The 26,959-nt window shown below is 45.0% G+C and overlaps 1 protein-coding gene across 2 annotated transcripts in view; it reads left to right on the top strand.

The window, feature by feature from the left end:
- NDUFA10 (NADH:ubiquinone oxidoreductase subunit A10) overlaps nucleotides 1–26,959 on the top strand; it is a 63,097-nt gene that overhangs the window by 5,179 nt on the left and 30,959 nt on the right. For both annotated transcript variants that reach the window (XM_003278880.3, XM_030804053.1), the window contains exons 4-8: nucleotides 1,246–1,332; nucleotides 5,048–5,169; nucleotides 8,221–8,300; nucleotides 13,131–13,185; nucleotides 15,198–15,283. In XM_003278880.3, the coding sequence (XP_003278928.1) occupies nucleotides 1,246–1,332; nucleotides 5,048–5,169; nucleotides 8,221–8,300; nucleotides 13,131–13,185; nucleotides 15,198–15,283 (430 nt within the window). The remainder of the gene's footprint in view (nucleotides 1–1,245; nucleotides 1,333–5,047; nucleotides 5,170–8,220; nucleotides 8,301–13,130; nucleotides 13,186–15,197; nucleotides 15,284–26,959) is intronic.

Here is a 26,959-nt window from a genome sequence, read left to right as displayed (position 1 = left end):
GGATCTGAACCGTGAGAACAAGAATGTGGTTTTCACCAGGAGTGGCCGGCTCACGGGCTCCTTCTCAGAGCTGTGCTAGGAGCCACTGCCTATGCTCCTTCAGGTCTCCACAGATGCAGTGTGTGTCCATAACACATATCTACACAGTTGTACAGCGGTGGAGTTATTGTCTTGCTTTTCCAACATTTTATTAGTGCTTCTTTTTTTCTTATATGAACGTAAGCCCTGATCTTGGTTAGTGTTACTCCTAAGAAAACAATGTGGTCTGCTGTTTCTGGTTTGAAGTTCTTTACCAGGAGCCAATCCAGGAGCTGATGTCATAATGTGGACTTCATACTGACATCCGGGCTTACTCCACGTTCTTTTTAAAGCATTCTTCAACCCTGTCTTCTGACTACTCACTTCTTAAAATGAAAAACATTTTACTTGTTAAATAAAACCTTGCTTTTTTGTGTGCTATAGTAACCTATTTCCCATTTAGAAAAAAAAAGTGCAGCTTGCTCCCATCTCAGTGTTCTTGGGGCAAATTGGAACTGGGTTAATGTATTCATTAAATATTTAGTGCATGTCTGCTGTGTGTCAGACCCATTCTGGGAGCTAAGGGTGCCACAGGGAGGGAAGCCTGTGTTGTAGTAGAGGGATGAAGACTCGATGTAGAAACAGGAATGTCTTGTCCCAAGTGAGTGGTGGCTGCTCTGAGGAAGGAGGCCATGGGGAGAGGCTGGGTAGGAAGATTAGGGGAGGCCTCTGCCCAGACACAGCAGGGCTGACTGCAGGGAGGCTGGCTGGGGACTCTGGGGACTAGTGCTCTGAGCTGCACAAGTGTCCATCGGGGCTGCTGTGATAGTAACACAGTCAGTGAGGCTGGGAGTGGACAGAGGTGAGGTTGAGAAGGACCCCCACATCGGTAGACCTGACTGGAATGGTGGGGGCAGGAGCAGGATGGGATGGGCACCGTAGGGGTGGAATACATTATTTAAAAACAAAGCACTTTTTGCATTAACTGGATGCTTTCCGTTATAGCCGACTTAATGAAACGATGTTATATTGCTCAAAACTGAAAAGATATTTCAGTTTTTGAAAATGTTTTCCCACTTATAAATATGTATATGTCCTTTTCAGTTTTGGTGTGGAAATGGAATTGTAAATGACTGTTATTTTCTTTTTTTCTGAAATGCAGTGATCAGTTGCCAGTGCTTTGCTATCAGTCTGATTGTCAATTTCTGTTTGCCTGTGTTGAAACAGGTCAAGGTGTTGTGTTGGAGCGCTCCATCTTCAGTGACTTTGTGTTCCTGGACGCGATGTACAACCAGGGATTCATCCGAAAGCAGTGTGAGTCAGCATTGCAGACCCGCTTCTGGGTGTGTGGTGTGACTTTGCAAAGGCTGTAATAGACTCACCTTGCACTTACTGTGTTTATGAATGTCTGTCAGATAAATGAATAAATGCCATTACTTAATCGGTCTCCGCTGGAAAAGGGGACTTCCTAAGTGTCTTCCACCCTTTCTCCCTCCTGAAATAGGTGTCTTTTGTGCTATCGTCTCCCTGTGAAAGCAGATTGGAGCCCTGGACCTCAAACACACACAGCTTAAAGTGCAGCCCCTACAGCGTCCCGTTAGAACCTCCCCCGCTCTCAGCTTGCCCTAGCAATACGTAGGCTGTAGCTCTAATTGTAACAAACTTTCCAGTTTCTGGTGTGTGATTTTGATGAATTGGGATGTTAGGCCTGCCAGTTGCCAGCATCATCACAGTGCTTCCCTCTGACACGTTGCCGTTTTTCGGGACAGTAGCTTTGTGTTGCTGTATTGGGGAAGGTCTGTCAAGTGGCAAATGGAAAGGAGCAAAGACCCCCTGGTTTGAAGCAGGCTGACCTTGAGGAGTCGGGGTGGGGTTGGGGTGTCTGTGACTAGGACTGTGTTGGGCGGTGCGTTGAACCGGCCTGGTGGACAGTCTGACTGACGGCATTTTCATCTGTAGACTGGGGTGGCTGGAGCCGGTGGAAAGCTGGAATCTGGGAGCTCAGAGGAAGTACTGTTGGTTAATGAAAGAGGAGGCTGAAGCAAGCCAGGTGATGATTCTGTGGAGGAGGCGCCTGCTTCTGGCTGCTTGTGTGTCCTGGTGTTGCTGGTACTCCACCTGACCTGTGAGCTTGCTGCCCACAAGAGCACTGCAAGCCCCTGCTTCTGATAGGGGCTGATCCTCCCTGGACATGCTGAGCAGCGGGTCAGGTCACCAGCAAGTGTTTCTGGAGTGCCCGTGGTGTGCCAGGCTCTCTTAGGTGCTGGGGATATGAATATGAAGAAACTTAAGACAAGGCTCCCATGGGCCCAGGGTTGGGGGCTGTTGAACCAACGGGGATGGTTAATTGCGATAAAGTGTACTTAGCAGCTCCTGAGCATTACTCCTGGGTGCTTTGGGGGCACATAGGAGAAATGTGTAACCGGCTGGGAGATGGGATAGTGTCAGGGACAGCTGTTTTGACGAATGGCCTGACATCTGTAGTGCAGTGGGAGTGAGGAAGGTGTGGGGATGGTGGAGAAGCCTGCGTGTGCCGCAGGCTGGTGGTGGTGTCCTGTAGTGAGGGCTGGGTGCTGGGGGAGAATGATGCCGGATGCGGCTGCACGAGGAAGGAGCTGCGCTTTGGCGAGGATGCTTGGCTTCTGTCCTGAAAATAGTGAGGGACCACTGGAGGGTTTTTAGCACGGCAGAGATGCGGTTAGATGTGAGTTTAAAATGGTTGCAGTCCTTCATCTGAAGGATGCATTTGGTGAGGAGAGACGGAAGGGGAAGGAGCCTATCTGGGAGGAAATTGGGGTGGGACAGGTGCGCCCAGCTGGGAGGCTGCACTGGGCAGTGGGAGTTGCCGCTCAGGAGGGACACTGGGCAGGCCTGGGTGGGTGGCTTCGTGTGTGCACAGTGGGGAGTGGCATGGACCTGCCCTGGCTGGTGGGCTGCTAAGGGGGAAGGACGCACAGGGGCAGTGGGCCGAGGTGGCGTCATGTTTGGACGTTGGATTCCTGAGTGTGAGGCTCCCATGGCAAGGTGGCAGGAGACACCTGTCAGCATCTGCTGAGTGTCTGCTGAAGTCTGAGGACTGGCCTGGGCTGGAGTCTACAGGCGTTGGGGGTCCAGCACTGACCATGGGCATGCTTGTCTTGGGAAAGCCCAAGGGGTGATGGGGGAGGGCTGAGACCAGATCCTTTGGGGACCATTTCTGGGGTGATGAGACCCCCCTGAGGGATTGAAGCTGAGAGTGATCAGAGGTACACAGGAGGAAGCAGAGGGGATGTGGGGAGGGTTGGTTGTTGGTGTCACATGTGCTGTGACTGTGATGGGAACTGAGAAGTGACTGTCACGTTTCACCTTTGGGGGGCTGGTGACATTAGCCAGAGTCGTTTGAGTGCTGCGCTGGGGGAAAGCAGATCATGTTGGCTAAAGGACAAGTGGCATAGAGCAAGGTGGGAACCACCTGAGAAGTGGGTGTACTGACAGGAGTAAGGGTGAGGGCGGGAAGCAGGGTGAGAGCAGAGACTCGGTGAAGGGAGGTTTCACCTCAGCAGCAGGAGAGACCAGCCTGCTACCTACCGGTCCAGTAGTCAAGAAGCAGACCCGAGGTCCCGTGTGCTCTGCCTGGCTGCGGGTTTGTGTTTGTATGCTCAGGTGAACGATACTCCACTGGCAGCCTCCGTCCTTTGCTTTGTCACACCTCCTCCTGGGTGGTCTTCCTTGTTCTTTAGCTCACGTTGTCCCTGACCCTGAGCCAAAGGCCCATGCCACGATTGCCTCTAGAGTGAGGTTAGTAGGAATGCTTACTGGAACTTTTTTTTTTTATTTAATTTTAATTGAATTTTTAAAATTTTTATTTATTTATTTTGAGACTAGGTTAGGAGACTGGCTAATGTTTGTATTTTTGGTAGAGATGGGATTTCACCATGCTGCTCAGGCTGGTCCTGAACTCCTGGGCTCCAGCGATCTGCGCCCACCTCGGCCTCCCAAAGTGCCAGGATGACAGGCATGAGCCACTGTGCCCAGCCCATTTCCTTTAAAGCAAAATAATTGTCTTTCTGTGGACCCTAGTGTGGCCATCTGTCACTTCTGGAAGGTTCCACATGTGAAAAGCTGCAGAGGGGATGGCTTCTCAGCATGGCCTCTCCACATGCACTGGTGTGCACTCCCTGTTGGCTTCTGGGAGGTCGGGTGTGCATGAGCACGTGCAGGTACAGAGTGCTCTGAAGAGTGGCAGGGTTCCCTTGGGTGGCACGGGCCCTGTGGGTGCCGTCTGGATTATGCATTCTGTGTAGTGATCACTTTAGGAGAATTGTTCCTCAGCCTTAGCTGCTTTCAATTTCATTTTGTCACTAAATCTGACTCAGTAGATACTTCTGTGCAGCTGATTATACTTACTGAACTGGGATAAATGTAGCTTGATGATTTTCAGCTGAGTTATTTGAAACATTAAAGTATTTAAAGCTGCTTTTTATTCTCTAGAGAAGACCAGACTCTTGTATCTATTATTACTATGAAGAAATATAGTAGCAGGTATACTATATACCTGCAGATATACACTGCAGGTCTATGGAATATATTTCAGTTCAAAGGTCACTGAACTGTGACCTCCATCTTGCGTGACCTATGCCTTGCCTCAGGAGCAAAAGTGAATCCTTAAATGTGGCTAAGATGTGCTAAAGATCTGTCTTTTAGGATGATTAAGGTCACAGTTTAAATGCTGGTATTTTACTCTGTGTAAGTAGCTTAATTTCTCTGGGCGTCAGACCTTTGGTTTGTAAATACAGTGGAGGCGAGAAGCCCTGTTTGCAGGGTTGTGGGCACCACAGCTGCTGTCTGCCCATGCCCCGTGGCACCTGGAGCACAGTCACATGCCATGTGTGTGGTCAGTGCTTAGAACTGTGACTGAGATAGGGTTTGTAGATTGGTACGTGGCTCTGAGAATTGCATATATGTGTGCCCTTTTATTCAAGGAAGAGTGTGTTTTAGAAACCCGTGTGGGAACTGGTAGGTGACAGTGCCCCTTTCTCTTGTGTGCCAGGTGTGGACCACTACAACGAGGTGAAGAGCATCACCATCTGTGATTACCTGCCCCCGCACCTGGTGATCTACATTGATGTGCCCGTTCCAGAGGTCCAGAGGCGGATTCAGAAGAAAGGAGATGTAATACAGTTTTAAATCAAAGGCCAAGCATCTCTATTTTAAATGTAGATCAGCACTAAAAGCCCTGCTTTAATAGCATTATACCAATTCCTACCAGTCGTCATGAGGAGGGTGACACATACCCTGGTCCCACCTGAGAGAGGGCATCTGCAGGGGTGGAGGGGAGACCCCAGGGCTCGGCCTGGTGCCACCACCTGAGGACCTGCTGCCCACCAGTGCTCTGCAGTCCCACTGTGGTCCCCGAGTCCCCTCAGCTATTTAAACTTGTGAGGCTGGGGAGGGGCTCCTGGCAGAGCGTCCTGCATCCCTCTGTCAGTCCTCCATCCCTCTGTCACATACCTTTCTGTTCTCTGATGAGGTTTTTGTATCCTGTTGTTTTCTTCCACATTGGAAGCAATTTCTAATATCCCTCATCACTTCAATCTATTTAATGCAAATCGTGCCTCTCCCCCTTTTTCTTACTTACCAATTCCAGAACAGTAGAGCAGTGATCTCCACACACATCCATTTACTCTTTGTAGTTTTCCTTGGATCTTAATTAGGTGGCCTCAAAACAATGCCTTTTGAAGTGACCCTGTGGCGGCCGGTAGCTCTGTTGGTGGCTTGATGGAGGATCCTGAGATGAAACAAAGACCGTCTTTGCCCTGAGGCGAGTTTTTTTTTTTTTGAGACAGAGTCTCACTCTGTCGCTCAGGCTGGAGTGCAGTGGCGCGATCTCGGCTCACTGCAAGCTCTGCCTGCCGGGTTCACGCCATTCTCCTGCCTCAGCCTCCCGAGTAGCTGGGACTACAGGCGCCCGCCACCACGCCCAGCTAATTTTTTTGTATTTTTAGTAGAGATGGGGTTTCACTTCTTGTTTAATACTGTGTTATTTTCTCCTGGAGGAGAATATGGTCTCCTTTTTGATACTGTGATGAAAATGCAGGGCTGCCTGCCTGTTCCTTGCTCTGGTGCCCATCCTCAGAGCCAGAATTCTTGTAGGTGCACAGGAAATACCTTTCTGGATGGTGGGTTCTCGTCAGGGCAGCAGTAAAGCTCTGGTTATTTTTTGCTGCTCCTGAAAGATCCATGAGACTAACTTTCCTTCTCTCTGTTGCAATAGTAGAAACAGCGAGACATCTATGTATGCCTTTCTCTTGCCACTCTGGACCTTTTATTGTTCAAGCATATGCTTTTAAGTATGTTGTATAGTTAGACTTCCAAGAACCTTCCATCAAGTGGCAAAAGGAGGGAACTGCAAGTTCAAAATGTTTGTTTCTCAATGGAATAACTGGACACCTTTCCTTATTGTGCTGACATTTATTGAGAAAAACAAAGTCATATATTTAACATACTCCAGTAATTCTTTTGTCATCTGGGAAAACAGTATTTCAAAAATAATTCTGAGGTCTAAAGTAGAGCTGTCAACTTTTTAATTTTTCCAAGTAAAGTCTTCAATACCATCACCAGCTAAAATGACCCCATTTTATAAAAGACATCACATCATCAGTAAGTCTGTGTTCTTATTTTGATTTTTATTTCAGTGCAGTCTGTGTTTCAGTATTGCAGCTTTTGGAAATAACTGATGGGAATATCCGAAAACCATTTCTAGATTCTAAGAAAACAGTCAAAGTGATCAATAACTACATACTTTATCAAGTGACTTCAGTCAGATTTTTGAGATGGTTGTGTTTATGTTGCATGTTATGGGCGTATATTACACTAGAGTTTCTTTTATAATCAGTTAACATTTAATCTTATTCTACTTGGCACATAGCTAATGATAGCGATTTCGAATCATATCACCTCTTATACTTTTGTTGATTTCACTCACTCCTCTAATACAGAGCACCTCCTATATGCAAGGCACCTGTGCCAGGTACCTAGGAGGCTGCAAAGATGAACAAAGATGGTCTCTGCCCAGATACCAAGTCCTTATTGGAAAACAGAACTCCTAATTACAGTCTTTCCCCCTTTTGACAGAGCAATGAAGTGCAACATTGCCTGTATCATCCTTTCCCTGTGCCCCGTCTCATTACTGGAATTAATACATGTTCAGTAAATATTCTTTGAATGATAGGGTTTTTCTTATTTTGAACAGCTTTAATGAGGTATAATTTATGTTCCATAAAATTCACCCATTTTAAGGGTACGACTGAATGATTTTTGGTCAGTTTACCAAGTTGTTGCCACTCTTGCCATAATCCAGTTTTAGAATGCTTTCATCATTTTTGTAGGTTGAAACCGCAGGCCTATTCTTTTCATTCTTCCTTCCTCTCTCTCCTGTAAGTGTTGATTGAGCATCCACTCTGTACTAGATCCTGCTGGTGCTAGGGACATACCAGTGAGCAGGGTGGATGAGGTCCTCACCCGTGAGCTCATATGCTGATGGGGGAGACCTACAGCAAGCAAGGAGATAAATAATAACATCAAATAGAGGTAAATGACATGAAGAAAACAAAACGGGCTGAGAAGATAGTGTGAAGCTGTAAGGAGTTTTAAATTTTAAAACTTGCTACTCATAATTGGATTTTCAAGTTTCTGAAATTGGCATAGCGCATTTCAGATGATGACGGAGGTGAGAGCTGTAGAAAGTGGGAGGAGTGGTTGCAGGGAGATGGGTGAACGATGGAGGTGGAGAGCAAGTTGGAGAGATGCAGGGAGAGTCAGGTGACAAGAAGAGAGTGTGCTGAGTACAGATGGCGGACAGACAGGCCGCTGCCCCCCATTTTTGGTGCTCTTTCATTCCTGCACTCAGGCATGAGGCAGGCAGGAAACACAGGCAGTGCTGCTTCGTAACAGGCATCTTTCTTGCCCTAAGTATACATCTTAGAATGTGTGGAGAAAGTCACGCTATGGGAGCACTTGGGCAGGCTCAGGCGTTCACTGTAGTAGAAGGAGAATGACTAGCTGATGTTGAGACCCTTTGCTGTCACCCCGCAGTCCCCACAGTGCCCGATGTGAGTTGTAAGGAGATAGTGCTCAGTAATTGTCTTCGCATTTTATATATGCACAGGTCAAAGCAAATGAACTCTAAATGTTTCCCAGTTTGATTTTTCTGCCTTTGTTTAGCCACATGAAATGAAGATCACCTCTGCCTATCTGCAGGACATTGAGAATGCCTATAAGAAAACCTTCCTCCCTGAGATGAGGTGAGCCAAACACACGACTGATTTACAGGGCTAAAACTTCTTTGCCACTCGTTTCTTAGGCCCCAACAGCCCAGGGAGTTTTCTGTCTTATTTACTGCAGTGGATATTGTGTGAGATGTTTAATCTGATGTTTAAGAAAAACAGGAGACATTTCAGTTTGATTTTTGTGGGGTTTATTGGTTTGTTTTGGTTTGCATAATTATCTTGTCAATACTTTTGCTTTGCTATATTTCTGAAATTTTTTGATGCTAGAAGTAAACCAAGCTGTATTCCATGACAGGTTTTACCATAGAAAACTTGTGTATTTTTACTTCAGGTGGTAACTAAACATTCATGTTTACCTAGAAGGATTGATTGGAAGTGTATTCATGGAGAAAATTCATGAAAGATAACATTTTCTCTAGACATTCTTAATTGATACCTTTGAGAGACGTTTGGATTAGATGAAGGAAACACCACCAGACTGTTTTTCTTTCTTTTCCCCCTTTCTTTACATGGAAAATGTGGTTTCACTCATCCTATGGCTTGTCATTCTGTGCTCCTTGGGTATATTCGTGTGTAAGGAATGTCTGCCACACTCATTCACGTCCAGTTAAACTCAGATTGTTTGCATAATGCTTGAATTGAAGATTTTTATACTATTTCTCATACTTTTAAAAATCCTAAGCCTCTTTTGGTGCCTAAAAATCTCATGTTATTGTCGTTTAAAATGTCAAAGTAACTGTGAAGTTGTGAATAAAAACAAAGGTATAGCAATTTTAGAAAAAAAGTTTTATTTTTAAATTTATTTTAGTTAAATACTGAATATTTACAATGAACAACCTTAGAAGATAATATTGTTAGACCGTAGGTAATTAATAAATAAAATCAAAAGTGAATAAGAGAAATGTTCTATTTAGCGAGTTTTTTCTGTACCGTAAGTATTAATGTTTATGTCATCTCTGCTTGTTTGTGGTGAGCGTTTCTTTCTTAGGTGGTAAGAAGACAGGGTGGCCTCTGGCTTCATTTTAACCTGTTGTACTGCCCTATTTCCAAGGCTACAATACCAAGGGAAGTATCTAGAGCCAACGTGAATAAACAGCATAAACAGAGATAGTTGACCCTAGAGTTTCAGGCTCACAAATTACTCTTGGAGATCTTCTGGCTTCAAAAACATCACTGAGAAAGAGCCTTCTCATAAGTTCTCAAATGGAGCTTCTAGCTACAGCATCAGCAAAATAATGGCTGGTTTCAGCCTGCGCACAGGGCGAGAGTTTCTTTTACTTTGCCCCCCTCATAGACTCGTTAAGCCTCAAGCATTTATTTCTTACCACTTGGTCTTGCTGTGCTTTTAGCTCCTGTTTTAGGAACAGATACAGTCTCTGTTCATTGTTAAAGTAGATCGTATCTGACAGCTCAAGCCATATGGATTGATGGGAGCCACCTGATGTAGCGGTCATTTGTCACACATTGAAGAATGAGTACCAGATGTACTCTATGCAGTATGCATTATTTTAAGTGTTGAATTGTAGACCAAGATCAAACTGCGGCTTTGTGATGGACTTGGATCTTAAAAGTTTTCTCATAGAAATTCACTATGAAATTTGGCTGAAACGATTTTATGTAAAATTTCAAGAAACCTATAACGAGTTGTATTTTAAAATTTATTGACCATTAGCGTTTTAGAATTCAGGAGTTGTTTTCCAACAGAAACAATATTAGGTTTCCTGGGCTTGTATATTTAAACCATTGTTTAGTTAAATACCGAATATTTTTATTGTTAGATCTTAGGTTAGACCTTAGAAGACAATATTGTTAGATCATAGATAATTAATAAACAGTAAAGTCAAAACTAAATAGGAGAAATGTTTTGTTTAGTTTTAATACTAGTGTTTGAAATAAAGCAGATTGACCTGACAAGATGATGGCTCCATTGAAGTTCTGCGTCTCCTGTCTTTGAACAGTTCGTCCTGTGTTAGCCCTTCTCTCTGTCACATGCTGATATATGGTGATGCTTCACTGTTTTTGTACGTGTTGCTTATGAATGCATAACGAGCATTGCAGCCTTTTCCAAAATATTTGTATTGTGAGATTTTAAGAGGCACAACGAGCTAACTCTCATAGGAATATGTATTTTCTGGCTTTGTCAAGGTTTATGACCCAAATCTTAGGCGTACATGCCTTTATCCTCATTACCTTAATTATGAATGTGTTAATGAGTATGAGTATCAGTTTCACAAACATTTGGCCATTCCCTTGTTCAACATATATTTATTTACTCAGCTCCAACACTGCTAGTTCCCAGTGTCAGTGTCAGCTGAGATACAGAGGTACACAAGACCGGGTAGGGAAGGCCTTTCTGAGAAACAATCTTCTCCTCTGAGATTTTAGAGACAAGAAGAGGAGCACTCAGTGACCAGCCTGACATGTTGCGAGTTTTGTAACTGTCCCTTGTTTCAGATTGTTCTAAGGTGGGTGAGGAGCTGGGGAGGATCTGGAAGTATTGAAGTAACTTGTGGGTTCAGGAATACAGCTTGTGGCTCTCCTCAGCCCCGAGCGACCCATAGGAATAACCACCATTGAGGTTGCCTGTGAGCTGCCGGCCCAGCCCTTTATGGGGATTTCCTCCAGATCCTTGACTCCATACTTGATACCTTCTTATTTTAGGCCTCCTTTCACAAGGCATTGGGAATGAGAGGCAGGTGTGACTGGACAGAGGTGGTTTTATTTGTCTGTTGCCGAGGTTGTTAGCATGCTGAATCGAGGCACACAGAAGATAGAAAGTGGACTCTCTAGGTTGCTCTCAGCAGGTAGTTTGGGGTCTGGAGCTCACTGAGGGCAGGAGCCCTGTCTTCTGCACCTTCCGTACCCCACACAGCACCTGGCTCCTGGTGGGGCTTCAGCTAATGTCTGTTAAGTTATGTGTGTTGAACGTACCTGTCACGTCGTCCTGATCTCTCATGCCCATTCTTGTGCAAATATGTCAAATAGTTTGTGACCTTTCATATTGCTGTATGAGAACAAATAATGTTTCTGTGCTAGCCCTGTTCATCAGGGATGTTTAAGACCTCTGTCTCCTGTACACTTCAGTTGAATATTCACTTAGGTGACTTGCAGAGGGAATTATTCTCCTTTGTCACTTTGTGCCTTTCTCTTCGTAATAACAATGAGTAGCTGTAGACGGTTCAGGAAGCAATACAGCAAGTTCTGTAATTAGCGTGGCCTTTTCCTCGCCAGCCCTAATGGCAAATGCACTAAGTCACTTTCCTCACTATGGATTTATTGTTCACTCTGCTTACAGTTTCTGACCGTTTATGTTGAACTTAAGGGTGCTGTGAGGAGTGCAGTGATTTCGTTGCAGTAAGAATCTATTATCCAGTTGTATGACTCTGAATTGTGAGTTATAGACTTGTGTGGAACAGATGTGTTACTGAGTGATTGTAGAACTTGAAGACTTTTTTCTTTTTCCTACACTTCGGAAGTGATGTGAGTCAGTAATGATGAGACTTAATAAAATACAAGCACTTTACCTATACTATGTAATTTAATTAACCAGTGGTCTGTTGAAGATGGTCAGCAGAGTTGGTGAAGTTTGTTTGGTACCATTGTAGGGGTCAGGTGCTGATTTCAGTATGAGAATAAATAGCTTGTACATTCTTGGAGTATTTATTTACCCCGTATGTTTACATCCTAAATGTGTGGAGGGTGCTCTGGTATAAAGATGCCCTCTGTCCCTGTGCTCAGTTAGGCCCTGGGCTGTGGAGGGTGCTCTGGTATAAAGATGCCCTCTGCCTGTGCTCGGTTAGGTCCTGGGCTGTGGAGGGTGCTCTGGTATAAAGATGCCCTCTGCCTGTGCTCGGTTAGGCCCTGGGCTTTGTTGTCCTTTCCTGCGACCGGCACCTAAGTGAGACGATGTCCCTTGTTTATACTGGGCAGATGATGTGTGGGACACAGTAACCCCTTGACATTATGCTGGAAGGGGCTTCCAGCGTTCCTGCCGTGGTGGGCACTCCAGTGGGCCTCCTCCTGGTCCGGCCTGTCTGATGGCCTCTCTGGCCAGGGTTGGGACTGCATAGGTTCCCTCTGGGTGGTCTGGAGATGATGGCAGGGGCAGCTTCTTCATTTGGTGAGGTATGGAGATGCCAACCTGCTGCTTTTCAGTCACCCGCTGGCCGGACAGCCAGGTCTCCGAATGGTCAGTGTAGGCATGTGGGGAAGCGAGCATGGCGAACTGCTGCTGCCTTCCTTCTGGGACCTGGTGCTAAATTCTCAGTGGCCGGACTAAAGACCAAGGACTAAGATAACTGAGTTGCTGCTACCCTATTGTACAGTTTGGCTGAAACACGTTACTTTGACGGTTTCATTTGTCTCCTAAATTCTAAATCCTAGTAGTTCAATTAACCTGTGTCCCACTTTGCCAGTTTTGTGCCCTCTGTGCCTCTCCTCGGTTAGGCCCTGGGCTTCGTTGTCCTTTCCTGCAGCAGGCACTGCATTTGGCGATGGTATGTGCAGCTGCCAACGTGGCTCATGTACCTTGTTCCTGTGGACAGTGATGGTTGTGGTCTGTCACGCCCTTGGCTTGGGGGCAGTGTAGTCAGGAGAAGGGAAACGAGGAAATGGACCTGCTGTTGTCACTGTCAAGCCAGCCATGAGAACATTCTGGCTTCTTTTAACATGTCCTCCTGAACCAGTCTAGCTCTAGTGCGCCCTCACATGCCCAGCACAATGCCCAGAGCAGAGAATGTGAGGTTTTAAATTCGAGCAGGAGACTTTAGCGGTGTGTATTCATTTGTACATTTAACTTCAGCTTGGAAAAGTTTACATTGAATTTCATCTTGTTTTTTCTTACAGTGAAAAATGTGAGGTTTTACAGTATTCTGCAAGGGAAGCCGAAGATTCAACAAAGGTGAGAAAATGGTTGCAAAGTTGAAAGTGATTCCTACATTCGATTCATGCGTGAGGTTCTTGCAACTCAGATCGTCAGTTAGATTCCCACTGGTCTTAACACATCAGTATCTTATCACCTGAAAGCAGTGCCAGTCAGATCCATCATCACACTCCCCTGGCCATGAGGTTCTGATTTTCTTTTAAGTAATTCAGTTTCTACGATCTGAAAATTATAGATGTCACAGAATCTGGGGTCATCCACTCCACCATTTTTATTAAAGAGATGGAAAATTGAAAGTTGGATTAGTTAATGGGAAAGATTTATATGTAAAGATACAGTTTTCCCTAAATTAGTGTGTTTTGTGAAAGTCTAGTAAATCTTGGTGTAGTTTTCAGGGAACTTTATGAATAACAGCCAGACAAACATTAAAACATCTAAAGAAGAATAACGAAAGAACATTTGCCCTCTCACATACAAAAACAATCTATACGATTATAGTAAGGAGAGCATTGTGGTGTTAATGCAAGAATTAATAAAGAGCTTAATGGAACAAGAGTCCAGAAACATGTATGCACCTGTGTGTGAGTATCTTCAGTTTGGCAAAGTTAGTTCCTAAAAGGATAATTACAAAAATGAAGTAGAGGAAAATTGTTTCCTAAATGGTACTGAGGCAATTGAGCATACATTTGTTAAAAAACAAGTTTTTTTATTTTGTATTTTATAAAGCATAAATTACTAAGAACAAAACAAGGTATAACAATTCTAGAAGAAAATACAAGTTTCAGGATCTGGTCTTGAAGTGTGAGTGGTGCCCGTGTAACAGAGAAGCTTTGCGTAGTTGGCTGCTGGGGTGACAAGCACGCTTCAGTTGCCTCTCAGCATTGGGAGGATGAGAAGAGGGAGGTTAACTGAGCTTTTCTGCACAGAGAGTAGCATTCTCCTTGCAGAGGGAAGCCCTGCATTCTTGCCCAGGCTCTCCTACTACCAGTTGTAAAGTTCTTTTGAGACCTTGGTTTATTCTGCTCAGACTGATTAAATTACATTTCATTTTCTCCTCGGCCTTCTGTTTCTGTTTTTAGAGTATTTATATACCTTTGAGAGACTGTTTAGGTGGCATGTATCTTAGAAGAAGAAGAATACATTTTGTCTCTAACACTATGTTATTTGAGTTCATTTTTGAATCTACTCAAATTCTCGAAACTAAAGAGGGTTCCTGAGTTTGGCCTGTTGTGAGGAGAGAATGCGTATGGAAAGATTACTCCTCTGGAAGGTCAGACTGTGTAGACAGCCAGCCTTGGGGCTAGGCACCTAGATCATTAGGTCTCTCTAGGAAATGGGTTTATATCTTATTCTTTTGTCATTTTGAGGGGCTAGGTTTTGCCTTTTAGAAGGAACTTACTTGGGAAGAAATGAGTAGCCTGTCCTGAAGGCTGATTTTTCTCCCCTAGTCTTGATTGTTCTCACCTGTCCTTTTCTCCCAGCCTGCAGGGTAATGTCTGTCCTACTTCCTGATCCCTGAGTGTTAGCTAGGCAAGGCCATACTGTGATGCAACGCTCAACCCCGCCATTTCATTAGAGGTCAGCCAGCTTCACTTCCATTCTGACTGTTATGGTGTGATTCTTCCTGCCAAATACTCATAGCTTATAATGTATTAAAATGTTACCTCTTGGCCAGGCATGGTGGCTCACGTCTGTAATCCCAGCACTTTGAGAGGCTGAGGCAGGAGGATCGCTTGAGCCTAGGAGTTTGAGACCAGCCTGGGCAACATGGCGAGACCCCATCTCTACTAAAAATACAAACATCAGCCAGGTGTGGTGGCGTATGCTTGTAGTCCCAGCAACTCGGGAGGCTGAGGTGCTGAGGTGGGAGGATTGCTTGCGCCCAGGAGGCCAAGGCTGCAGTGTGCTGTGATTGTGCCACTACTTTCCAGCCTGGATGATAGAGCCAGACCCTGTCTCAAAAAAAAGTTATTTCGTTTAAATTTCTAAAATGGGGTTCTCTGTTTAAATTGGAATTTTTCCTGTCTTAGGTGGTAGAGGACATTGAATACCTGAGGTTCGAGAAGGGGCCGTGGCTCAAGCAGGACAATCGCACTTTATACCACCTGCGATTACTGTAAGTGCATCTGTGTGGGGGCTGTTGCACGTCTGGGGTCTACTTGCATGATGCGGAAACTTAAGGAAGTTTGAAATAATTATGTTTCAAGTTAGGTGTTAGCAGCACCAACCCAATACTTAGATGCATTTTCTCTTCCAAACAGCTCCTGAACCCCCTGGTCTGATACTTAATTTATTGAGTGCCATTATTAATTTAACAGGCATTTTGCTTCCACTATGTGCAACAGCGTTCCAGATTTAAGAGATACAGTGTTAGATAAAATTCTTGATGTCTTTGAAAATGTGTTTTAATGGGGGGAGACAGAGTAAACAAATAGATAAAACTGTGTCAGGTCACAAAGGCCAGGGAGGGAAGTAACCCTGAGTAACGAGGTGGTGAGTAGCTAGGGGTGACAAAGAGCCTGTCTTGAGATGAGGCCTAAGTGAGGCCATGATTGGGTCTTGTGGGCTGTGGGGGTGAGCAGAGGGCAGGCTCTTGGCAGGTGCAGAGGCTCTGAGCCAGGAGCGTGGTGAGAAGGTGCGCCAGCAGCCAAGCCAGTGTGGCCGGAACAAGAGTGGGGAGGGGAGGCCACGGCGGAGTGGGGCAGGACTAGGAGGGGAGGCCACAGCGGAAGGCGGGTAGGTCATGGTGCGTTTGGTGGGTTTTCTTCTGAGATGAGATGCCGTTTGGGGGTTTGAAGCAGAGGAATAATACGATGTGACTTATATCCATTCAGCTATTGTGTGGATTCTTTGGTATCAAATGAAAAACAAAAACCATACCGATTAGGTAAGTTGAAAAAAGCTATCTTCATCTGCATCACTCTATTGAAACTGCTCCTGCCAAGGAGACGGCCTCGCAGTTCCACATGCGGCAGACCCTTGTCTGTCGTCATGCTGCTCCCTGACCCTGGAAGCAGCGCCACTGCCCCTCTTCTCCACTCCCTTCTCTTGGTTCCATGTCCTCCCCCTCCCCCAGTCTCTCACTCCTCCACCAGCTGCTGCGCCGCTGCCCCTCTTCTCCACTCCCTTCTCTTGGTTCCATGTCCTCCCCCTCCCCCAGTCTCTCACTCCTCCACCAGCTGCTGTGCCGCTGCCCCTCTTCTCCACTCCCTTCTCTTGGTTCCATGTCCTCCCCTTCCCCCAGTCTCTCACTCCTCCACCAGCTGCTGCCCTCTGGGGCCGGGCTCTCCTTTTCTGGTTCCTTCTGCCTGCTACCGGGCTCTGGCAGGCACAGTGACCCCGGGCAGTGTCTCATCCATTGAATTCAATTTCTTGAGGATGTACCTAGTCACACAGCTGTGGCTAGCATGGATACCACCGTAGGTCTTGGCCCAGACCTTTCCCCTGCACACCCAGCAAATTTCCCCCGGCTGCCTCTTGCAGTGTCTGTGTGCACTGACCTTCCCACCGGTGATCCCCAGCTCTGCCTCTTCTGTCCTGGCTGGTGCTGGCCACCCGGGAATCTCATCCTGCTTGGGTCTCTCCTCCACCACCCACCCCCTGCTGCTTCTCATCACTGCAACGCCCAGTGCCTGGTACGGGCCTCATATCCAGCGTGCACTCAGGAGATGTATCTGGAGTGAGTGACTTTGATTTCTTTTAGGGCTATAGATTGTACAAAATTCAGAGATGATTTTGTAATGAAAAGTGCTGTTGTATCATAATTCTGATTATTTATAAATCAAGATTCGAGTAATTTGAGGGTCTTTGACTTGTGAAATGCAGGAAACATGAGTAGCCATTTGGGGATCCACCTTTTGTGTTAAGTCTCGAGCCCTTGGCCTGAGCCTGCCCTGTGCTGCTTCCTGCCTTTACCCAGGATGCTGTGTGCAGACCGCACCAACACCTTGCCTCTCGAGGGCCTGGAGGCACAAGGATGACCGGGGCACTCAACTTCCCTCTCCTCAACGTTTGGAAGTAAATTAGGAAGTTGGTGCCTGCAGATGGCAGCTCTGTTCTTGGCCCTGTGATGTTGGCGTTCTTAGGCCGTTGGTGCTTACCTTCTTTCTCTACCTGATGGGATGTGAGTGATACAGTAGTCTCCTAGGACGACCAGAGGGACAGCTGGTTCGCTGCACATGTCACTAAAAGTTCACTGATCAAAAGGTAAACAGAATGTGTAATAAGTTTACTTCTGGCCAGGCAGGGTTCACGTCTGTAAACCCAACACGTTGGGAAGCTCAAGTGGAAGGATTGCTGCAGCCCCGGAGTTCGAGACCCGCCTGGGCAATATAGTGAGACCCCATCTCTACAAAAAATTTAAAAATTATCTGGGTATGGTGGTGCATGCCTATAGTCCCAGCTACTTGGGAGGCTAAGGTGGGAAGGTCACTTGAACCTAGGAGGTTGAGGCTGCAATGAGCTGTGTTCACGCCACTGTACTCCAGCTTGGGCGACAGAGACCCTGTCTGTCAAAAGAAGTTTACTTCTGTTTGATGTTTTTAGTACAGCATTAATAACCAAAAAATAGTTTTTTAATTCCTGATACACTGTTAAAATAGTATTTGCAAAATCAGTTTTCTAGTTAGTGGAATGGATACTGAAGGGTGAGTGAGGCAGGCACGCTGTGGGGTCCTCACGTCAGACTGAGGAAACGGGAAGGGTCAGGTCAGCCCTTAGCTAGCAGTATGACTTGGGACAAGTCAGTTTATCTGCCTGTGCCTCCATATGTAAGATTATGGCAGTGAAGTAGAGTGCTAGGCCATGTGTGTTGAAGGAAAAAACAAATATAAATTTTATATGTTATATTCCATATATTCACTACTGTATAAAATGTTATTAATCTAAAAAGTAGCTTACTGAAATGATTGGCTCTCTAGAAAGACTTTTTAAGGGAATCTAGCAAATCTTCCATGAGAAAGTAAAACAAACAACAAAACCTGCTTTCCTTGTCTTTTTTTTTTTTTTTTTTTTTTTTTTTTTTTGAGTCAGAGTTTTGCTCTTGTTGCCCAGACTGGAGTGCAGTGGCGCGATCTCAGCCTACTGCAACCTCTGCCTCCCGGGTTCAGGTGATTCTCCTGCCTCAGCCTCCTGAGTAGATGGGATTATAGATTTTTGTATTTTTAGTAGAGACAGGGTTTCGCCATGTTGGGCAGACTGGTCTCGAACTCCTGACCTCAGGTGATCCACCTGCCTCGGCCTCTGAAAGTGCTGGGATTACAGGTGTGAGCCACTGCACCGGCCTTCCTTATCTTTCTGAGCCATTGCTAGGAGATGGAAGTAAAGCACAAAGCACTGCTTTTGGCCCCTGAATAAATATTCTGCAGCCTGGAGACAATGGGCAAAGGTTACAACACATTTCAACCTGAGGGCCGTGAGTTTGCTGATTGACAGGGTGAGTGACCAGAAATCAGAGGGGTCCTGTGAGGTGTCTGAATGTAGAAGTTTCTCTGAGTCATTAAAGTCAGCTGATCATTCCCTGTGCAGCCATTTTTGTTGCACAGTCAGTGTGTGCTTTGCTGTGAACTGTGGCAAGGGCCATCAAACACTGGTTCATGCCGAGTAATTTTAACTTTAGGACAGGGATGCGTAGGTGATGGAGACCAAGAGGAGAAAATAAAAGTATATTTCTGAGAAGAAAATGATTGTTGTAATACCAGAGACTCACCATTTCAAAACCAGGTCAGAAGGATCCCTTGAGAGGGACTCAGCCAATCACCTGTCACTGTGACCCTGGGCAAGGGGCCTAACCTCTCTGAGCCTCTGTCTCCTTGTTGTAAAGCAGGGAGAAAATAGAAGCTACCTCATAGGACTGTTGTGGGGATTAAATGTGGGAATAATTTGAAAGGCTCAGAACAATGTATATATATCGTAAGTACTAAAGTTTTAGGGACTATGTTATGATACTGTTTATGGTATATTATTATACTCTGATTGTAGATTCATGATGTGTTTACATTTCTCCATTAGTATTTTTGTTCTTTAATACGAAGCTTTTTTTTTTAACTTTTTAAGTAGTTTTTTTCTGATCTTAGAAATAATTTACATTAATTATCCTCAGTTCACACTTTATGGAAATCTACAGTGAAGTTGAACCCACCTCCTAAAGACAACCGCGATGAAGATGCTATTCATATTTGTTTCTGTGCATGCGCCAGTGCAGTTTCTTGTTGTAATCCAGATTCCCAGTGTGCCCCGCCCCTTGGTGGGAGAGCTGACCTTCTGAGTGATGTGCCCACCAACTTTGCAGGGTTGAGCACCACAGGGCTTAGCACTGCTTTGTATGTATAGTTCTGTGTTGCTTAACGACAGGGATATGTTCTAAGAAAGGCATCGTTAGGCGGTTTCATCGTCGTGAAAACACCATAGTGAGTATTTACACAAGCCTGGATGCTATAACCTGCACACCTAGGTGGTATGGTGGAGCCTGTTGCTCCTAGGCCGTAAGCCTGTACAGCATGGTACAGTACTGAATACTGTTGCCAGTTGTAACACAACGGTAAGTATTTGTGTATCTAAACATAAAAAATAATATGGTATAAAAGATGAAAGTGATCCACCTGTCTAGGGCACGTACCGTGAGTGGGGCTGGCGGGACTGGCAGTTGTTCTGGGGGAGTCAGTGAGTGGGTGGTGGGGGAATGTGAAGGTCTTGGACGTCACTGCACACTGTGGTAGGCTTTGTAAACAGTGTACAATTAGGCTACACTAAATCTATAGAAAAAGTTTCTTCTTCAGTAAGAGATTAACCTTAGCTTACTGTAACTTTCTTTATAAGCTTTTTTTTCTTTCTTTATATCCTTATTCTAGAAGTATTTTTTGATTTTTAAAATTACTTATTTTTACTTTTTAAACTTTTTTTTGTTGTTGTTAATTAAGATACAAACACAGTGGCCTAGGCCTACACGGGGTCGGGAGCATCCGTATCGCTGTCTTCCACATCCACACCTGCCTCACTGGAAGGCTTTCACGGGCAGTAACACGCAGGGAGCTGTCACCTCCTGTGACGATGATGCCTTCTTCTGGATGCCTCCTGAAGGACCTGAGGCTGTTTTGCAGTTACTTTTTAAAATAAGTGAGATGAGTACTCTAAAAATCACGATAAAATGTCTAGTATAGTAAATAACCTAAACTTGGCCATTGATGAGAATATCAGGTATTCTGTACTGTACATAATTGTGTGTGCTGGACTCTTCCACGACTGGCAGTGCAGTAGGTTTGTTAATAGCACATCACCACAAACACAGGAGTCATGCGTTGAGCCACGGCACTGTGACAGCTGCTGTGACAGGAAGTGTTCGGCTCCATTAGAATCTTGCAGGACCATGTTGTGTATGTGACCTGTTGTGGACTGAAATGCCATGTGCTGTGCATGACTGGAAACCGGCAGGAACCTGCCACACTGTACAAACAACATGGGTTTCCCAGGAAGGCCACAGGAAGGCTGTTGTGCGCTCTCCATCAGTGTAACTTTGTGAATTTGCCTAACATTTCCATTTTCCCAAAATTCAGCTTTAGCTGCAGCCGTCAGGTTCCTCGCCGGAAACAGGTCGCACATTTGACCAGAGAACAGAAGAGAGTTTAGTAAAGGAACCATTGGTGAAGAGCAGGGCGGGGTTGAGGGAAGCAACAGGATGGTGAGACACCCAGGCCATCCACGGTGGGAAATGGCAGTTGAGGGCGGGGCACTGGGCTTTGGAGTCCAGAGCTGCTGTTGCTGCTGCTGCTGCTGTGGGAGAGGCTGTCCAGCATCAGATGGAGCCCGAGGGGGATGGGGAACCTGCATGCAGGGAACCAGCAGAACAATCACCCACCCAACTGCACTTGAAGTCAGAGGGCAGTAGAGCCCATAGGATGCAAGGAGCCAGCCTCTGGGCACAGAGCACCTTGGTGGAAGGTTAGAGAGGAGATCTAAAGGGCCAGCTGGAAAACAGCCCCAGACTGTCCACCCAGGGAATGCAGAGGACGGTCAGCATTCACTGTTGTCCTCTGTCCAGAATGAAAACCTGCATCCCTACGTGGGCCAGGGGCAGCCACCATGTCATTGTGCGGTGATGACCATTCATAGTCTTGAGTTGGTCACCGCGGGTGTTTTTCATATAAAGTAGAGGGGGAAAGAAACAACCTGCCACAGAGTTCCTGGAGTCCCCGCTTCTGTGGTGAATTCGGAGACCCACGTTCACTTTGGTAGCTTCCTTGGTTCCCACAGCCTCCTCCCCTCTGCCAGCAGCTCAGATCCATGTGGTCCTTACCTGGTGCAGCATCCTGAGCCTGTGTGCTGTGGGTTGGAGCCTTGGGGGCTGCCGTCTGTGGTAGTTGCCTATCTCTGTTCAGAATAAGATTTATCACAGTGAATGAGGACAGATACACAGATCAATACAAAAAAAGACATGTTGGACTCTGGAGAAATACATGCACAGGCTCTTCCTCCTGTGAGGGACACTGAGACATTGGTTGAGTGACTTTCTCTAGCAGCGAAAAATACGGTAACATGGGCAGTATTTCTGCCTGGAAAGCCCTTTAGACACTCAGTGCCCGTAATTTTTACTGGGGGCTGGTCACGTAGGAATCCTCTGCTTCGCAGCTACTCAGGTTCCAGACTCCCAGAAAGAAGGCAGGTGTTCTCCATAACTCCCATCGTACCCTGGCAGGGCTGAGTTTGCTGCTCAGCCTCATCAGCATAGGGCAGTTTTTAGAAGCTGAGTTTCCAGAAGCCAACCAAGGGCCAGCCTCAAGGAGGCCCTGCCGCAGACAGCAGCGTAGGCCTTCTCTGTCTGTGGCGAAGGAAAGGCTTCTGAGAGCGCAAGAGCTGTGCTTCTGGCAGAAAAACTTCAGGCAGGGGAAGCAAATCTGAACCCAGGGAATGTGGTTTTTCACCGTGGGCAGAGCCTGGGATTTTAACAAGACCAAGGTTTTGTAAGAGAGGGGCAAGGAACTGAGCACAGACAAAATCGCATGTAAGTAGTGGTGAACCATGACGCTTAGTCTGGGTAAGGAGGGAAGTGAAGGAGGGAGGGGTGAGGGGACTGAAATGACAAAGTGGATGAGAGGCCAAAGGCATACCCTCTTGGAAGAGAAAGTCGGGAACAAAGGTTGAATATAGAATCAAATCACCTGCGATTCTGCCGCCACAGTGCCAGGATTAACAGTTGAATGCAGGTTCTTCCAGTCTTTAAATATGTGTGTGTGCATATATTTCTAAATATATCTTGTGTGTATTTTTGTATTCTACTTCCAATATTTTGAGCATGTTCCTGTTTTGTTAAACATTTTAAAATTTGATTTTTTCATGTCTCCCCATATATGCTGCACTTACCATTGATTGAGATGCAAATCAGGGCTTGGCAAACTGGCCTGTGGGCCAGCTCCAGCCGTCAGCTGCTAAGAATGATCCTTAGACGTTTTTAAAGGATTGGAAGGAAAAGAGGATTATGTGATGGAAACTGTGTATAGCTCTCAAAGCCTGATATTTGCTATCTGGCATTTTACAGAAAAAGTTTTGACCTCTCCGACACTGCATAATCCATTTACTGTTTCTTTAAAATAGATCTCTTGGGTTATTTCAGTTTCTTCATGTTCATAATACAGTAAAGAGCATGTTGTACCCCTTTTTGTTCAATTTCAGGTTACTTAAGGTATAAAAGTGGTCAGAGTGTATGAACGCATTTTATAGTTATTGAGTTTTTGCAGAATGATTCTCCAGAATATGTGTACCAGTATTCATACTTGGACCTGGTCCTCTGAATTTCCCTATAAAGAATATAATTAAACAAAATGCAAACAAAAACTTTCGATTCTGATACCCAAACAAGTATTTGTTTTGCTTTGCATTTTATAAACACTAAACTTCAATTTATATTTTTATCGGCTATTTATTTGCTCTTTGTGAATTTTCCCTTCATATTTATTAACTTTTTCAAAGAACCAGGTTTTTGTTTTGATGATTTATCCAGTTCTTTTCCATTTTATTGATGTATACCCTAGTTTTATTATTTTTTCTCTGCTTTCTTTAGGCTTCACTTGCTCTTTTTCTATAGATTCCTAAGCTTATTGATTTTAGATCTTTTTTCTTGTTGAATATAGTCAGCCCTTTGTATCCCTGGGTTCCGCATCCTTGGATTCGACCAACCTTGGATCATAAATATTTGGGAAAAAAAAAAAGCCAATAAAAATAACACAGCAATAAAAAATAATAAAAATGTAAAAATACAGTATAACAACTATTTATATAGCATTTACATTGTATTAGATATTATATTTACTGTTTTATTGTATTACGTTGTATTAGGTATTATGCATACTCTAGAGATGATTTAAAGCAGGGGTGTCCAATCTTTTAGCTTCCCTGGGTCACGTTGGAAGAATTGTCTTGGACCACACATAAAGTAACACTGACGATAGCTGATAAGTTAAAAAAAAAAAAAAAGGCAAAAAAACTCATAATGTTTTAAGAAAGTTTATGAATTTATGTTGGGCTGCATTCAAAGCCACCCTGGGCTGTATACAGCCATGGGTTGGACAGGCTTCATTTAAAGTGTATGGGGGGTGTGTGCATAGTTTATATGCAAATACTATATCATTTTCTGTAAGGGACTTGAGCATCCTCAGATTTTGGTATTAGTGGAGGTCTGGGAAGGAAGCCCTGGAGAACAGAAGAATGGTTGCATGTGCATTCACTGCTGTCAGTTTCCCTCTGGGTGCTGCTTTTGCTGTATCACACAAATGTGGATAAGTTGTATTTTTATTTTTATTCAAAATGTTTAAAAAAATATTTTGAGACTCTTTCTTTGACCCACATGTTATTTAGAAGTGTGTTTAATCTCCAGGTATGTAGGGATTTTCTAGGTATCTTTCTGTTGTTGATTTCTCGTTTAATTCTCTTGTGGTCTGAGAATACACTGTGTATGATTTCTCTGTATGATTTATTAAGGTTTTATATGGCCAGTGTTTCCTATCTTGATTAGTGTTCCATTCAGCTTGAGAAGAGTGTAGGTTCTGCTGTTGCTGGACTATTGTATAAATGTCAGATCGAGCTGATTGGTAGTGGTATTCAAGTCATCGGTATCCTTACTGATTTTCTCTCTGCTGGATCTGTCGGTTACTGAGAGTTGGGTTTAAATTTCCAACAGCACTGGATTTGTCTATTTCTCCCTTGGGTTCTACTGGTTTTTGCATCACATATTTTGAGGTACTGTTGTTAGGTACATAGTTTATTATCTTAGGTTATTATCTTCTTGAAGAATTGACCGCTTTATCGTTATGTAATGCCCCTCTTTTTCCCTGATGTTTGTCCTTGTTTGAAGTCAGCTCTATCTGAATTTAATATAGCCACTGCAGCTTTCAGTTAGTGTGGGCATGGTGTGTCTTTCTTCCTCTTCTATCTTGAGTCTTTAGTTTTCTTGTAGATAGTAAGTAGTAATTGGGTCTTGTGTTTTAGTCTACTCTGATAGTCTCTGTCTTTTAATTGCTATGTTTGGACCATTCACATTAGAAGTGAGTGTGAAGATAATCAAGTTCCATTTTACCATTGCTTTTCCCTCTTTTCAGTTTGCTGCATTTGTTGTTTCTCCCTGCCTCTTTTTCTGCCTTCTCTGGATTTCATTGAGCATTTTATAAGATTCTCTTTTATCTTTTCCCTTAACATCTTGATTGTACTTTAAAAAAATGTTTGTAGTGGTTGCTGTGGAGTTTCCAGTATACATTTACAACCCATCTAGGCCCACTTCGTGATGGCGCTGCTGCTCCATGGCGCTGCAGGTACCGACGGCACAGTCTTCTTGGCTCCTCCTGCTGTCACTGTGACATGGCTGCCATTCCTTCCACTTTTCTTTTTCTTTTTTTTTTTTTTTTTCTTTGAGACAGAGTCTTGCTCTGTTGCCCATTGCCCAGGCTGCAGTGGCATGATCTTGGCTCACTGCAGCCTCCCCGTCCTGGGTTCCAGCAGTTCTTACATATCAGCCTCCCAAGTAGCTGATATTACAGGTGTGTACCACCACACCCTGCTGATTTTTATATTTTTAGTAGGGATGGGGTTTTGCCATGTTGGCCAGCTGGTCACAAACTCCTAACCTCAAGCGATCTGCCTGCCCTGGCCTCCCAAAGTGCTGGGATTACAGGCATGAGTCACTGTACCTGGCCTCTTCCACTTTTTATAAGCTATAAAATCACTCAATTCATTGTTGCTGTTAGTCCAGGAAAGGCCATTGATTTTCAGTTTTTTCTTACTGGAAGGATGGAAGTTACAGCTTCCAGCCTTCACCCTTTGGAGCTGAAGCTGGAAGTTCCCTCTTTGTTTTTTAAAACTCTGTTAACATTTTGGATTAGATGCCTATATTTGTGTGTGTGTTTGTAAATTTACCTAAATGATGTACTCTGTTATTCAAAACTTTGCTTTAAGAAACCTCCATCTTCTCTTTAAACTGCTCTATTGCAGCGGTCCCCAACCTTTTTGGCACCAGGGACCGGTTTCATGGAAGGCAGTTTTTACACAGACTGAGGCGGGGATGGGGGCATGGTTTCAGGATGATTCAAGTGCATTGCATTTATTGGGTACTTTATTTCTCTTATTATTACATTCTTATATATAATGAAATAATTATACAACTCACCATGATGTACGATCAGTGGGAGCCCTGAGCTTATTTTCCTGCAACTAGACGGTCCCATCTGGGGGTGATAGGAGACAGTGACAGATCATCAGGCATTAGATTCTCAGAAGGAGTACGCAAACTAGATCCCTTGTATGCACGGTTCACAATAGGGTTTGTGCTCCTGTGAGAGTCTCATGCTGCGCTGGTCTGACAGCAGGCGGAGCTCAGGCAGTAATGCGAGTGAGGGGAATCGGCTATAAATATAGATGAGGCTTTGCTGGCTTGCTCGCTCGGCTCCTGCTGTGTGGCCAGGTTCCTGACAGGCTGCAGAGGTTTGTGGCCCGGAGGCTGGGGACGGGACCCTGCTGAACCGTGTTCTGCTGTTATGTCTGAAATCTCGTAGTTAACAGTAGATGTCAACACAGTGTCTGGAAAGTGTTTCGGAAATAATTTGTCTGTTCCACAGCACTTCTGTGGGGCGGGACTCCCTCATTTTACAAGGAGAAGACCATGGCTCAGAGAGCTCGAGCCTGCCAAGGTTGTGTGACTGTGTGTGGGGCGTCTCCCCTCTCGGGCTGCAGGAGCTAGAGCTGCTGCTCTCTGCATCCTCTGTGTGGTCCTGTGCCCTGGGTCATCTTGCCGTCCCTCCTGCCGTCTGTTCAGGCTTGAATCCTGGTGGAACCTTCGACTCCTCCATCAACCATAATCCTAGCTTGAACCCTCCTTTTTCCTTGCTGACCCCCTTATCCTCCCCAAAGTCACACCCTGCAGGTCAGTGTGCCACTTTCAGTGACTTCTCTTCCTTGTCTCTAACACTTCTGCTCCCCTTAGGGGGTAATCCCCTAGTTCTTGCTCTCTGTTCCTCTGCCTCTTTATTTCTTCATCCCACTCCCACCAGGTTTATTTTTTTAAAAAGTCACAGTGACCCCATTTTATCTTTACTTGAATCTTTGAGTGGCCTATCTTCGTTTAGTCGTAGATCCGAATTTCCTTTCCCAGAATTAATTCAGAATCCCAGTCTGCCCTGGTTCTGCGTCTTCTACCAGGGTACCAGGCAATCTCCCAGGCCCTTCTTCCACCAACCACCACCTGCCCAGTAGTTACTTAGAAATCCTAGCAGTCTTTAAAGCTTGGCCGTAATCACCCTTTTTTCTCCCTGACACC

The sequence above is a fragment of the Nomascus leucogenys genome, chromosome 22a (assembly GCF_006542625.1).
Source record: "Nomascus leucogenys isolate Asia chromosome 22a, Asia_NLE_v1, whole genome shotgun sequence".
In the NCBI taxonomy this organism is placed as follows: domain Eukaryota; kingdom Metazoa; phylum Chordata; class Mammalia; order Primates; family Hylobatidae; genus Nomascus; species Nomascus leucogenys.
The sequence above is the reverse complement of the archived record's forward strand: the minus strand, read 5'-3'. Positions and strand labels throughout refer to the sequence as shown.